The sequence below is a fragment of the Gracilinanus agilis genome, chromosome 4 (genome assembly GCF_016433145.1).
Source record: "Gracilinanus agilis isolate LMUSP501 chromosome 4, AgileGrace, whole genome shotgun sequence".
Taxonomy (NCBI): Eukaryota; Metazoa; Chordata; class Mammalia; order Didelphimorphia; family Didelphidae; genus Gracilinanus; species Gracilinanus agilis.
In genome coordinates, this window is record NC_058133.1 from 328,632,079 (window position 1) to 328,647,154 (window position 15,076).

The window sequence follows — 15,076 nt, forward strand, 5'->3', positions numbered from 1 at the left end:
CAGGGGTTTTCCCCCCTTTGAGCACTGTACAACTCTTATCTCTTTTGACGATGTTGGTTGCTGGAACTGGTATCTCAAACTCAGATTTCCCAAAAGCCAGGAAGAGGCATCAGGTTTGAAAAATTAAGAGGCTGGTAACTTGGAGAGGGGGACACTTCTTTAGACCTAACCTCCTTGATTCAGGAGGAATATTGTTATGGGAATTGTTTCCTGTGCTAATGATTTTATGGGCTACATTTGAGGGGGGAGAAGAGGAAGGAGGGGTTAAAGTATTTGGTGCAGGTGCAAAGCCTGGAGGTCCCACTGGCTAGTAATGGGCCACATCATCTACGGGCTCTCCCGGGTTCATTATATAGACTAGTTAGCATGTGAATAGCAAAAAACAAAAAGACAAAAAGGAAAAGAAAAAAAGTCACATGTCTGTCAATCCAGACTAAGCCAAGGTCATAAAGGATCCCAGATTCCAGAGGTGAGGTTTTCCCAGAAATCTAAGGGCAGGTAATTGATGCTCATAGTCTTTTGTCTGGGTGAAAGGCAGTTAAATAAAGCCTAAGGATCCAGACACTGTGGTGAAACACTCAGTATCTCCAACAGACTCCTTAACTCTTCCTTGCATAGAAATTCTTAACTTGGGATCCGTGAACTCTCACCAAAAAAAGAAAAAAAAAGATCATTGTTTTTCAGTTATATGGGTATTCTTTGTGTTTTATTTTATGCATTTAAAAATGTAATTTTGAGAGGAGAACCGTAAGTTTCATCTGACTACCGAAGGATTTTTACTCTGTGAAGTTATTTTAACTTGTCCTCTGGGGAGAGTGGAGTACAGGGTCACCCTGCCCCCTTATGGATATACCTGGGAACTACACATCCCCGGGCTTCCAATCTGACCATTTTGCTACTATTCATTCAACAAACATTTATTTATAAAGCACATTTATAAAAAATGTGACTGCTGGTTAGTCATTTTCAGTCATGACCTTATTTGGGGGTTTTCTTGGCCAACGTACTGGAGTAGTTTGCCATCTTCTCCAACTCGTTTTACAGATGAGGAAACTGAGGCAAGCAGAGTGAAGCGACTTGCCTAGGTCATACAGCTAGTGAGGCAGGCTTTGAACCTAGGTATTCCTAACTCCAAGGCTAGTGCTCTATCTCCTAAGCCATCTAGCTGTTGTGTGATAATAGAAAGGAAATATGGCACAATGGATATTACTAACTTCGAGTAAAGAAGACCTAGGTTCAAGTTCCACCTCTGACATATACTGCCTGAGCGATTTTAGTGCTCCAGACAACTCTCCAAGGCTATAAATCTTAGGCTAGGTTCACAGATCTGCACTGGTGGAGGGAGGTGCCTCACCAAGAGTTCCCTGGACCTGTGGAATCATAATGGGTCTACTTAAAAAAAAAATGAGCCGGTCACCATGGAGGCAAGGGGATATACAAAGATGGAAACAAAGCAGTCTTTGCAATTAGGCAGTTTGTAATCTATTTCAAGAAAACACCATTAAAGAGCAGCTAGGTGGCTCAGTAGATAGAGAACGGGGTGGGGAGTCGGGGCACCTGGTTTCAAATCCGGCTTTAGATATTTCCTGGCTGTGTGACCTAACCCTAGTTGCCCATCCCTTACTGCTCTGGGTTATCAATTCTAAGATAGAAGGTAAGAGGGTTTGGGGGTTTGTTTTTTGTTTGTTTTTAAACAGACAAGTAAATACAATACAGAGAAAATGAGGGCATTATCCGTTTAGAGCCGGTCCCTGGCCTCCTTATCGCTTCCGCACTCCCCCCGGGTTCTTGGGATAGGAGTAACGTACTAAAACGACCCCTTCCTCTAATGCAGGATTTCCCAACAATTCCATGCTAGATGTAGTTCTGGGAAGAGGGTGGGGCTAGCTATGGAAATTGAAGTGGTGTGTTAACATCCCGGTCTGTGCGCTCTCTCCAGGAGAACTCTCCTCACGCGAAGCTGAAAGTCAGCTCAGTGTGAACACCCGTCACCACTCAGTACTTGCCCCGGCAGTGGGGAGAAAGGATCTCAGGACATCTCGCGTCTCGCACCCCTCCCTGGATCGCGTTTGCGCCTACTCCCTTTTTTTGTTTATTGGCTTTCAAATCAGGACCAAGATCGCTTTTCAGAGGTTGCTAGTAGAACAACATTGGGCCCTTGGACAGAAGCCTCAGGCTAAGTCTTCTTCTGGCTCAAAAGCTAAAAATTCTTCACTCCATTTGGTCTTCTTCCTGACAAACAGATCTCCTGGGTAGGGGGTGTTTGGAAGATGCCTTCGATCTGGTCAACAGGGGATTGTCTTGCCCTGGCATAGACTTAATTTGTGAAGACAGTTAAGCCAGAAAGAGTCATTCTAGATCAGTGGAAAGAAAAGAGTTTGAGAAAGGAACAACCTATTAAAAAAAAGTGAATTCCTTGAGAGCCAGGCCTAGAGACGGGAGGTCCTAGGAGGTCCTAGGTTCAAATCTGGCCTCAGACACTTCCCAGCTGTGTGACCCTGGGCAAGTCACTTGACCCCCATTGCCTACCCTTACCACTCTTCCACCTATGAGTCAATACACAGAAGTTAAGGGTTTAAAATAAAAAATAAAAAAAAAATTTTTTTTAAAGTGAATACTTGGGGACAGCTGGGTGGCTCAGTGAATTGAGAGCCAGGCCTAGAGATGGGAGGTCCTAGGTTCAAATGTGACCTCACTTCCTAGGTGTGGGACCCTGGGCAAGTCACTCAACCCCTATTGCCTAGCCTTTATCCCTCTTCTGCCTTAGAACCAACATACAGTATTGATTCTGAGACAGGAGGGAGTGACAGAGGAAAGGAAAAGAAAGGAAAGGAAAGGAAAGGAAAGGAAAGGAAAGGAAAGGAAAGGAAAGGAAAGGAAAGGATTGAATTCTAGGATCCAGTTTGAGGAGTATGGAAAAAACAAGAGGCTAGAAGGCTGAAAGACTTGAGTGCTAGGAATAAAATCTGCTATTTAGTACTCCAAGAACCTTAGGAGGAGGTACTGATTGGGCAGGGGGCTTAGAATTAGGAAAACCTGAGGTCACTTCCTGATTTCAGGCACTTACCAGCTGTGGTACCCTGGACAAGTCACTTTGTAAAACTTAAAACTCTAAATGCTACTAGAAATGCAGAAGAAAAACATGAATTATCACTTGTTTATATGGGTATATGATTTGGGGTTTTGGTTTTAAAAAATTACTCTATTGCAAAAATGAATAATACAGAAATAATTATCAAGTGATAACACATATATAACCCAGTAGAATTATTTGTCAGTTCCAGGAGGAGGGAGGGAAGGGGTGAGGGAGAGAACATGAATCATGTAGCCATGGGAAAAAATTTAAAAATTTTAAAACAAAATAAACAAAATAAATTTGTGCCTTGCATGGGCAATACCCCTATGACTGTAGAGCTTTCCCTTTTCACCTGGACCCTTTGACATCCTTCACTCCCTCTAAGGATCACGTTAAGTATCACCTCCCTAAAGAAGCCTTTTCTGATTTCCTCCAGTCATTAGTATTTCCTGCTGCCCATAACTTATATTTCTTTTTTATATTTTTTCTATTTATAAAATATTGTTTTCTGTACTCTACTTCCACCCCACCCACCCAATAGCACATAAGCTTCTAAGGGCAAGTCCTGGTTAATTTTTGTCTTTATATCTTCAGTGCCTAGCAAGTGCCTGGCACCCAATAAATGCTTTGTGAATTAAATTGAGATCCAACATAATCAGAAAGTTGATGGGCAGTTAAAGAGAGAAAGGGGAAAATGTAAGCCAATGGAGGGCAGGGAAAGGGGGGAGAGAAGAGAGGAGACCAGAGAGACACAAGAACAAAAATAAAAGGAATCTGAAGTGGACACGAGGGTTCCTTGTGAAATGGTGGAGGGGGAGGAGGAGGAAATCCTGGCAACTCTTTAGACTGTATTTCAGGGGCATTCTCTGAGCATCATCAGGATTTCATTAATAACTAACGATTTTATGTAGATGCCAAGACAAATAAACAGGAGTGATCATAGGCTGAAGGGCTCATCTGTTACCTTTTTGGTTTCAGGCCGTCCACCTCCATCCAAGGAAGTGCCTGCTGGAGACTATCCATTCATCGTCACAGCTGATGATGGGCAGAAGGTCCCAGTTGTTCAAGCTTATGCATTTGGAAAATATCTGGGATACCTAAATGTCGAATTTGACAATGAAGGAAATGTAGTTACATCACATGGAAATCCTATCCTCCTAAACAGCAGCATCCAAGAAGGTATGGGAGATTGGGCAACTGGGGAAAGTTGGAGCAGCAGGATTTTGCCAAATCCTGAAGAAGACGAGGAATGTTTTTGTTTTTGTTTTTCATTTTTTTATTTGTTTGGGGGGAGGGTTTTTTATTTCAAGTTCAAAATACCAGAAATCTATTAAGAACTCTAATTCTTCCAGATCTCTAAAATCCCTCTTCCTCTCTACTACATGTCTTCAATATCCAAATACCATACACCAGATGCTTTCTTAAACCTTTTAAAAATGTTTAGCTCATGTATTGAGAATGCACTCCCATCAATTAATGTTCAGTTTCTTTTTTCCAGGTAGATAGTAGCATCACTACCAAGAAAGATAAATGTTCAGATAACATGACAGAAGCTTTCACTTAGCACTGAAAAGTCTAATAGAACCACTGGCAAAGATACTGGAGTGGATTGTCATTTCCTTCTCCATCTTATTTTACAGTTGAAGAAACTGAGGCAAACTAGGTTAAGGAACTTACACAGAATCACACAGCTAGTAAGTACCTGAGGCCAGATTTGAACTCAGGAAGATGTCTTCCTCCCTTCAGGCCTGGCACTCTATCCTCTGCCTCATAGCTGCCCAGGTAGCATAAAAAGCACTCCGCAAACAGTCGTACCTTCTTTCCATCTTATATTTCTCCTCTCTTCCTGCCCAGAGCCTACCAGAAGAGAAAAGCTTTGTTTAGTGGTATAATGAAAACACTGGATGATAGAGGAAAAGATGGGAAAGGAACAAGCATTTATTAAGAACCTACTATGTGTCAGGCACTGTGCTAAGCAATTATCAAGCATTATTTTGTTTTATCTTCACAAAAACCCTGGGAGATAGATGAAGATAAGTATGAGAAAAATGAGGCAGAAAAAGGTTAAGTGACTTGCTCAGGATGATTCAGCTAGTGTCTGAATCCAGATTTGGACAGAGGTCTTTCTGACTCTAGGTCCAGAATTCTATGCACTTGTACCATCCAGATGCCTGTGTCAAAAAAATCTATATTCAAGTCCTAGATCTGACATTTATTAGCTGTGTGAAGCCTAGCAAGTCACCTCATCTCTCAAGCCTCCATTCATTCATCTGTAGAACAGAGATCATAGGATCATAGATTTATATCTAGTTCAAACCCCTCATTTTACAGATAGTGCCTCTTGAGTCAGGAAGCCCCGAGTTCAGGTCCTACCACCGATAGATTCTGGCTCTGGGACCTTGTGCTCAGTGTTCCAGGTGAGTTTTTTAAGGCTAGAGAAGTTTTCTCATCAGGAGCTTCTTATACCAATGAAATCACAGATCTGGGTCAAAGTGAGGGATAGAGGGATTTGCCTTCTCTGCCCTGTTGGGCGTCTGTGAGTAAAGTGCCTTGTCAGCTATAAAGCATAACGTGAGGGACTGTTGTCACCTGACATTGTTGGCAACAGGTGGAACCGAAAGGGCTACTAACCTCTGTAACTAAAAGACTTAAGCTATTATGATGGGAGGGAATGGGACCTAGGCAGCCAAGGGGTTTTCGGAGTAGGGCTGGGAGAATGGATGGAGGAAGACAAAGAGATGAGCCATCAGAGATCCTGGGAAGGAAGCTAAATCCCATGGAGGAAAATCCAATTTACTGTCCCATATGACTACAATGACATTTTAGGCTTCTTAATCTTTCCACCTTATGGACACAGAGAGATGAGTTGAGAACAAATAGACTAAGCAGCAAGAGCACCTATAAACTTGCCCACCTACCTTTCAGTCAATCCTTTTAACCATTGACTTAATTTTATTTTAGCCAGAAGTGCAAATTTGCAGATCCTTACTAGTACTAGTGGGCAGGTAGATTGCTCAGTGGATAGGACTCTGAGCCTGAAATCTGGAAGACCTGAGTTCAAAACCAACCTCTGATACTAGCTTTATGATCAAAGTCACTGTTTGCTTCAATTCACTGGAGAAGGAAATGGCAAACCATTCCATTATCTTTGCCAAGAAAAGTATGGTCCCTGGGGTCACAGACATGATTGAGCAACAATTAGTACTACAGATCATTTTCTGGCACTGCCCAGTTTCTAGCACTTTGACTGGCTTTAACCCATCTTTTTTAAATGATATCATACCAGTGGGTCAAAATACAATTAAGAAAAGAGGCAAATGATGATCGGCTTGAAGTGGTCTCAAGAATCAGACCTGGGGTAATGTCTATGGACCATCTCTAACCACAGGATTTGCTTCTCTTCTAGATCCAACCATAAAAGCTGATATCGACATGTGGAGGATAAAACTAGACAATTATTCTAAGCAGGAATTAGGGAAAACCATTGTCTACCTGGATGGCTCTACACAATCCTGCCGCTTTAGGGAATGCAACATGGGAAATATGATTTGTGATGCTATGGTAAGTGGCACAAGAGACCCTCTAAAACTACTGATCTGGGATTTAGTGTCTTGTGATTTGCAGTTGAAGTGGGTGGCACTGGGGAAGTTTCCTTTTAGATTGTGTGTGTGTGTGTGTGTGTGTGTGTGTGTGTGTGTGTGTGCAATAACCTACAAGTAAACTAGGGGCATTGTGTCTGCCTGGTAGCCTGGTTTGGATACTGGCACTTCAGTTGGGCTCTCATAACATCCAGCACATCCAGAAAGACTCTTCTGCATTATGGAAGTAGGTCATGTTTTGTAGGGCATATTTAAAAAACAAAAACAAAACAAAAAACCCCCATTCTTTTGAGAACTTGATATTGGTTGTCTAAATATTTTTAAAACTTGTTTTCCATTTAAAAGAAATAATTATCTGAATATACATGAGAAACCTACCCAAATATGAAATAGGCATCATTTAGACTTGAATCAGTTAGGCTTGCCTACCCAAAAGTCAATTAGTCGACCCAGTTATTTTTGCACTGTATCTGGGATTTGCTTTCAGAAATCCCTATGCTTGACTGAAGAATAATATTTTGTACAAATGTAAAATATCAAACAAAAAAGGATAATTTTTTAGTAAAAATGTCATTGCTGAAGAATTAGGAAACTATGGGTTTGGAGCACTGCAAAGGACAAGCTTTTTCAATGTGCTGGTTGATTTTGCTGAACTTTTTTGGTTCTTTGTTTTGGAAAGGTTTTTTCCTTTTTTTTTATTCTTTATTCTAAGGGATGACCATTGGGAAGGAGAGGAAAAGGATTCATTGGAAAATGTGGATGATGTTAAGAGCAAGATAAATTATTTGTGAATTAAAATATACATTTTACATTTTTTTTTTACATTTTACAACCTAGTTTACTTGTAGGTTATTGCACACACACACACACACACACACACACACACACACACACAATCTAAAAGGAAACTTCCCCAGTGCCACCCACTTCAATTGTATTTTACATTTACTAAGTGTAAAAAAAAATTGTCGTGGCTAAAGAAATGTCAGCAAGAACATATAACTTACCTTGTCCAGCTAGAAATAATGAGCTCATGCCAACAGGCAGGCTATAGTATCTCCTGTCTACTAAGGAGCCAGCCTAGAACATGAGAACAGTAAACTTGGATTTTAAAAGCCTGGTTCTTCTCTAGGAGCTGTGTGATCATGAGCAAACCACAACCTCTCTTCGGCTTCAGTTTTAAAATTAGGAGAGCTGTTAGTCTGCTGATTGGCAGAGAGAAATTAATGGGGAAATTCCCCCTGCCAGTGCAGATCTGTATCTTCTTGGCAACTTCTAGGTTGCAGAAACTGTTCCCTAGAACCCTGGGATATTGCGTGACTTGTCCAGAGGCACAGTCACTATGTAGCATTTGAACCTATGTCTTCTTGGCTTCAAGGCCAATTCTTTATTCCCCATGCCTACTTGCCTCTCATTCAGAAAAGAGAGATAATAAAATTGTACTACCTACCCTTCAGAATTGTCATTAAAGAAAAGATTTTCTTCACAGCTAAGGTGCCACAGTCTTTCTGTTTAGTTGTCTTTGCTCATAAGACACTCACTGACTGCCCAAAAGCACCGGCCCCAGTGAGGCACCTTCTTTGATAGTTTTATCCTCTGGAGACCAGAATATTCCTCAGTGCTACAGAAAGCTGACTTTCACATGCCAGATGAGGTTCTCATTTGGGTTGGTGAGGAACATTTCTACGGCAAAGAAATCACAGGTTTGGACCCAGAAAACAAACAAGCAAGCAAACCAATGAGAATATATTATACCTATCAACATCATTAGTTCAATGTAAGATTTTGGTTTATTAGACCTAAAAATTCTGATAAATGCACTGATCACCCATGATTCCAGAGGCTGACAAAAGCATCCTACCTACTTCCTAACAGATGGGATAGACTTGAGGTGCAGAATGTGACATGTGGTCATATTGTTTTGGAAATGGTTGATCTGGGAATTTGTTTTTACTCGACTATAATTTTATTGCACATATCTCTCAAGGAGAAGAGGAAGGAGGGGAAGAAGAAAAATACATGCATGTTGGTTGGTAAATGATAAAGTTAATTTGTTTTCAAAAGAATAAACTAGAGAGACTGATTACCTCCTATGTAAGGGGAAAACATAAGTCTTCTGAGCCCAAAGCAGAGAGTAGCTCCTTCAATTCATAGCTACAGAGGAACAAAGAGCCAGCATCCTATGCTCTCAAGGACCTGTCTCTTTCTTTCTTGAGACATATCTTCTATATATATATAGAAGAAGGGGCATTATGAAGCCACCTTCATTAGAATGCTTGAGTATTCAGCTAAGACCTTTGTCATCCCATGTGAGGAAGAATGAGCAGATTAGCCATGGAGAGAACTCATCTAATCCTAGGCCTGGCAAAGATGAAAATATGGAGAACATCCATTAAATTGGCTTAAATCCAACTCAGACTAAGAATGGGCATTGAGTGCATGGGATGGGGTTTCCACAGCGATTCCCAAAGTGGGCGCCACTGCCCCCTGGTGGGTGCTGCAGCGATCCAGGGGAGCGGTGATGGCCACAGGTGCATTTATCTTTCCTATTAATTGCTATTAAAATTTTTTAAAAATTAATTTCCAGGGGGCTAAGTAATATTTTTTCCAGAAAGGGGGTGGAAGGCCAAAAAAATTTGGGAACCACTGCCTTAGAAAAAAGCACAGAATATGTATTCTGTGCTTTGACTCCTCAAAGGAAGCCAGTGAATACAAAATATCAGATAAGAATCCAATCCTTTTACATTTTAAGATGCTTAAGAGCAGCAGGGATTGGGTTTGTCTTTCTTTGGATCCCTAGTGCTTAGCTCAGTGCCTAGAACATAGCTGATGCTTAATAAATGTTCATTGACTTGAAGGAGGCTGGTTATATCCAGAGGGGACTGAATTCTTCAGGTTGGTTTAGGAGTAATCTACTGATCCCTGGTGTCCTGAAAGGATTCAGGTGCCTCCTCAGGCTGAGAAGAATTCTCCTTTTCTCTTCTTAGTCACCGTTTCTAAGGAAAACACAGAGGGCTCCTACTGAATAATCTTATGGACTATGTTATTCTTTAGGCTTTGGAGCTCTTGCTAAGCATTTCTTCATAAATACCTCTGATTCAGTTCTATCCAGCAAGCATTTCTTAAGGTACTGGGACAGATGTTGGTGGGAAAACGGGAAAAAATGAAATAGTCCTAACCCACCAGGGGAATGTCCCCCATTCTACTGGAGGAAAATAGCATGTACACAAATAAATATATACCTAGTCATTTCAGCAGCTAGAATGAATCAAGAGAAGACTAAGGAAGTGACGCTTGAGTGAGCTATGGGTTCCAAAAGGTGAAGGTGAAGAAGAAGAACGCTCCTGGAACTGGGCTCAGCCTGAGCAAAGACACAGAGACAGAAAGTAGAAGGACCCTAGAAGGAGCAAAAGTAATTTAGCTTCCTTAGCTAAATTCTGGGCCAGATGAGTTTCTGGGGTCTTCACTGAGGAAAAAAACATGGAAGTGTTTGAGATCATTTTGTGCTCCTGTTACAGATTAACAACAACATTAGACATCCTGACGAAAAGACTTGGAACCATGTTTCCATGTGCATCCTGAACTCAGGAGGCATTCGATCCCCCATTGATGAAAAGAACAATGGTATATTCTTCCATTTGGCTTTGTGTCTTGGGAATGTAGTTCATCCTGTCTCTTCTGCTGCTAATGGTTCATACTGGAGTGAGCTGCCTAATTTCAGGAAATTCAATCCCAGCAACATCATAGGGCTTAAAACTGGAAAGGACCTTAGAGCCATGATCTTTTGATTCAGAGCATTTCCTCCTTTGGCATCTAATAATAATACTTGCTAACATTTCTAGAGCACTTACTATCTGCACTGTGCTAAGCACTTTAAAATTATGTCATTTGATCTTTACAACAACCCTGAGATATAGGTACTCTCATTATCCCCATTTTACAGATGAAGAAACTGCCAAAAAGAGGTTAAATGACTTGCCCAGAGTCACGCAGCTAGTAAATTTCTGAAACCAGATTTGAACTAGGATATCCTGACACCGGGTCCAATGCTCTATCTATTGTACTATCTAGCTGCCCCAACCAACAGAAAAGAGAGGATAGTTTTATTGCTGAGGTAGTTTAAAAGCTGCGCCATCTTGCTCAGAGGCAGAGAGTAAGACTAGAGGCCCTTCTAGAGCTCCCTTCATCTTTATAATTCTGTGATTCCTGGCAATAACTACTAGAGAAAGCTGATGCTGCTTTCTGTTCTCTCTTCTCCATTCCCTTGATCACTCCCACCCACCCAGCACTAAGGGGATGCCCATTTGGGGTTTCTTCCAACTGATCCTCTGTTGATGTCACTTGCAATCCCTCTACACAGGTACAATCACATGGGAAAACCTGGCTGCTGTGTTGCCCTTTGGGGGCACTTTTGACCTAATCGAGTTAAAAGGCTCCACTTTGAAAAAGGTCTTTGAGCACAGTGTACATCGTCATGGCCAAGGCTTTGGAGAGTTCCTGCAAGTGGGCGGTAAGTTTTCTCCCCTCTCCATCTTGCTTGGGCTGAGGCTTCATATCTCTAAGATATTAGAGTTTGTAAGGCAATTCTCAGATCCTCTAGTATAGTCTTCTCATCTTGTAGGTGAGAAAACTGAGGAGAGGGAAAGTGAAATCACGACCCATGATGATGGGGACCTCCTGTCTTGGCTCATCAGTTCAGTTCTCTTCCTCTGGAATGTGACCTCTGTCTCTCTACTGTCAACCCAGCTTGTGGCTGGCCTTCATTCTTTGTCTTCCTCTTGCTTACTGTAGAGAGAGAACAAATCCATGACCTGAGATAAAACTCTGAGACTCTGAGTGAAGGGAATGTTTATTGGGATCCCAGGTTCCTTCCTTTGAGCTGGCACCCCAATCTTTTTTTTAAGAGATCCCATAGAAATCTCTTTTATTTTCATAATTTTTAATTTTTTTAACATTTATTAACATTTATTTTTTAGAAAAGTTAACATGGTTACATGATTTATGTTCTTACTTTCCCCTTCTCCCCCCAACCTCCTCCCCTCCCATGGCCAATATGCATTTCTACTGGTTTTAACATGTGCCATTGATCAAGACCTATTTCCAAATCTTTGATAGTTGCATTGGTGTGGTAGTTTTGAGTCTACATCCCCAATCATGTCCGCATCAACCTATGTGTTCAAGTAGTTGCTTTTCTTCTGTGTTTCCTCTCCTGCAGTTCTTCCTCTGAATGTGGGCAGCGTTCTTTACCATAGATCCCTCAGAATTGTCCTGGGTCATTGCATTGCTGCCAGTACAGAAGTCCATTACATTCTATTTTACCACAGTGTATCAGTCTCTGTGTACAATGTTCTTCTGGCTCTGCTCCTTTCACTCTGCATCAGTTCCTGGAGGTCTTTCCAGTTCACCTGGAACTCCTCCAGTTTATTATTCCTTTTAGCACAATAGTATTCCATCACCAGCGTATACCACAATTTGTTCAGCCATTCCCCAATTGAAGGACATACCCTCCTTTTCCAGTTTTTTGCCACCACAAAAAGCGCAGCTATAAATGTTTTCATGCAAGTCTGTTTATCTATGATCTCTTTGGGGTACAAACCCAACACTGGTATGTCTGGATCAAAGGGCAGGCATTCTTTTATAGCCCTTTGAGCATAGTTCCAAATTACCATCCAGAATGGTTGCATCAGTTCACAACTCCACCAGCAATGCATTAATGTCCAAGTTTTGCCACATCCCCTCCAGCATTCATTACTCTCCACTTCTTTCATTTTAGCCAATCTGCTAGGTGTGAGGTGATACCTCAGAGTTGTTTTGATTTGCATTTCTCTAATTATTAGAGATTTAGAACACTTTCTCATGTGCTTATTGATAGTTTTTATTTCTTTATCTGAAAATTGCCTATTCGTGTCTCTTGCCCATTTATCAATTGGGGAATGACTTGATTTTTTATACAATTGATTTAACTCCTTGTATATTTGAGTAATTAGACCCCTGTCAGACTTTTTTGTTATAAAGATTTTTTCCCAATTTGTTGTTTCCCTTCTGATCTTGGCTATGTTGTTTTGGTTTGTACAAAAGCTTTTTAGTTTTATATAATCAAAATAATTTATTTTACATTTTGTAATTTTCTCTAACTCTTGCTTGGTTTTAAAATCTTTCCTTTCCCAGAGATCTGACAAGTATACTATTCTGTGTTCACTTATTTATAGTTTCCCTTATAGTTTCAAGTCATTCACCCATTCTGAATTTATCTTGGTGTAGGGTGTGAGATGTTGATCTAAACCTAATCTCTCCCATATTGTTTTCCAAATTTCCCAGCAGTTTTTGTCAAATAGTGGATTCATGTCCCAAAAGTTGGGCTCTTTGGGTTTATCATACACTGTCTTGCTGATGTCACTTACCCCAAGTCTATTCCACTGATCCTCCCTTCTGTCTCTTAGCCAGTACCATACCATTTTGATAACTGCTGCTTTATAGTACAGTTTAATATCTGGTACTGCTAGGCCACCTTCCTTCACATTTTTTTTTCATTATTTCTCTTGCTATTCTTGATCTTTTGTTATTCCAAATGAATTTTGTTATAGTTTTTCCTAATTCAGTGAAAAAGTTTTTTGGTTGTTTGATAGGTATGGCGCTAAATAGGTAAATTAGTTTGGGTAGAATGGTCATTTTTATAATGTTAGGTCATCCTACCCATGAGCAATCAATGTTTTTCCAATTGTTTAGATCAAGTTTTAATTGTTTGGAAAGTGTTTTGTAGTTGTGTTCTTATAATTCCTGTGTTTGTTTTGGTAGATAGATTCCTAAGTATTTTATATTATCTAGGGTGATTTTAAATGGTGTTTCTCTTTCTACCTCTTGCTGCTGTGATGTGTTGGAAATATATAGAAATGCTGATGATTTATGTGCATTTATTTTGTATCCTGCCACTTTGCTAAAGTTGATTATTTCTACTAGCTTCTTAGTTGATTCTCTAGGATTTTTTAAGTAGACCATCATATTATCTGCAAAGAGTGATAGCTTAGTCTCCTCATTGCCTATTTTGATACCTTCAATTTCTTTTTCTTCTCTAATTGCTACTGCTAGTGTTTCTATTTCTAGTACAATGTTGAATAATAGAGGTGATAGTGGGCATCCTTGTTTCACTCCTGATCTTATTGGGAAGGCTTCTAATTTATCCCCATTGCATATGATGCTTGTTGATGGTTTTAGGTATATACTGTTTATTATTTTTAGGAAAGGTCCTTCTATTCCTATACTTTCCAGTTTTTTCAATAGGAATGGGTGCTGTATTTTGTCAAAGGCTTTTTCAGCATCTATTGAGATAATCATGTGATTTTTGTTTGTTAGATTGTTGATATAGTCAATTATGTGGATGGTTTTTCTAATGTTGAACCATCCTTGTATTGATGATCCTCTTGATCACTTGCTGGAGTCTCTTTGCTAGTATTCTATTTAAGATTTTTGCATCTATGTTCTGGCACCCCAATCTTGATGGAGATCAACTTCTTCTGAAAAATGACCTTTTTAAAAATTCAGGGTTTAAAGAAATTTAAGTTTATATTAATGGTAGTAGGATCATAGTTTCTTCTTTTTTTTTAACCCATATCTTATGTCTTAGACTCAGTACTAAGTATCCATTCCAAAACAGAAGCGCAGTAAGGGCTAGGTAATTGGGGTCAAGTGACTTGCCCAGGGTTAGATGGCTAGGAAGTATCCGAGGCCAGATTTGAAGCTAGGATACAATCATAGATCCTGAAGAAATCTCTAATTGAATCCCCTCCATTTGTAGATGGGGAAACTGACGTTCAGGAGGTTAAATGACTTGTTTAATATCACTCAGTGATCAAACTGGGATATGAACCCATGTCCTTTAATTCTAAATCCAGAGGTTTTTTCCATTTTAACACTCTAAGATTTTAAAATAAATCACTAGGTAATGTATTAAAATCCAGTTTTCTCCTCTTAAAAAATGTCATATTATATATAACCCAGAAAAAATTTTTTAATAAAAATAAAAGTTCATATTAATGATTCTATTCCATTTTTTAGCTAATAAGATTAAGCTGCACACTGCACTAAGATTTTCGAGATACACTAAAATTTACATTTTTTAATTATTCTATTTTACTTTTATCTCATCCTCATTTCACTTAAATTCCTTCTTTTCTCCTCCCCAGAGAGTCATTTTTTAGTAGGAGGGATGGAGAGAGGAACAGGGAGAAAGAGGGGGAGACAGGGGGAAGAAGAGGAGGGAGAGAGAAAAGAAAGAAAGGAAGGAAAGAAAGAAGGAAGGAAAAAATAAAGAGAAAGAAAGAAGGAGAAGGAGGAGAGAGAGAGAGAGAGAGAGAGAGAGAGAGAGAGAGAGAGAGAGAGAGAGAGAGAGTGTAAGAGAGAGAGA

The 15,076-nt window shown here is 40.1% G+C and overlaps 1 protein-coding gene across 1 annotated transcript in view; it reads left to right on the top strand.

Moving 5' to 3' along the window:
• The window catches only part of NT5E (5'-nucleotidase ecto), a 92,844-nt gene that overhangs the window by 74,329 nt on the left and 3,439 nt on the right, over positions 1–15,076 (top strand). The window contains exons 4-7 of the mRNA XM_044675381.1: positions 4,055–4,255; positions 6,483–6,637; positions 10,194–10,299; positions 11,036–11,185. Of these exons, the coding sequence (XP_044531316.1) occupies positions 4,055–4,255; positions 6,483–6,637; positions 10,194–10,299; positions 11,036–11,185 (612 nt within the window). The remainder of the gene's footprint in view (positions 1–4,054; positions 4,256–6,482; positions 6,638–10,193; positions 10,300–11,035; positions 11,186–15,076) is intronic.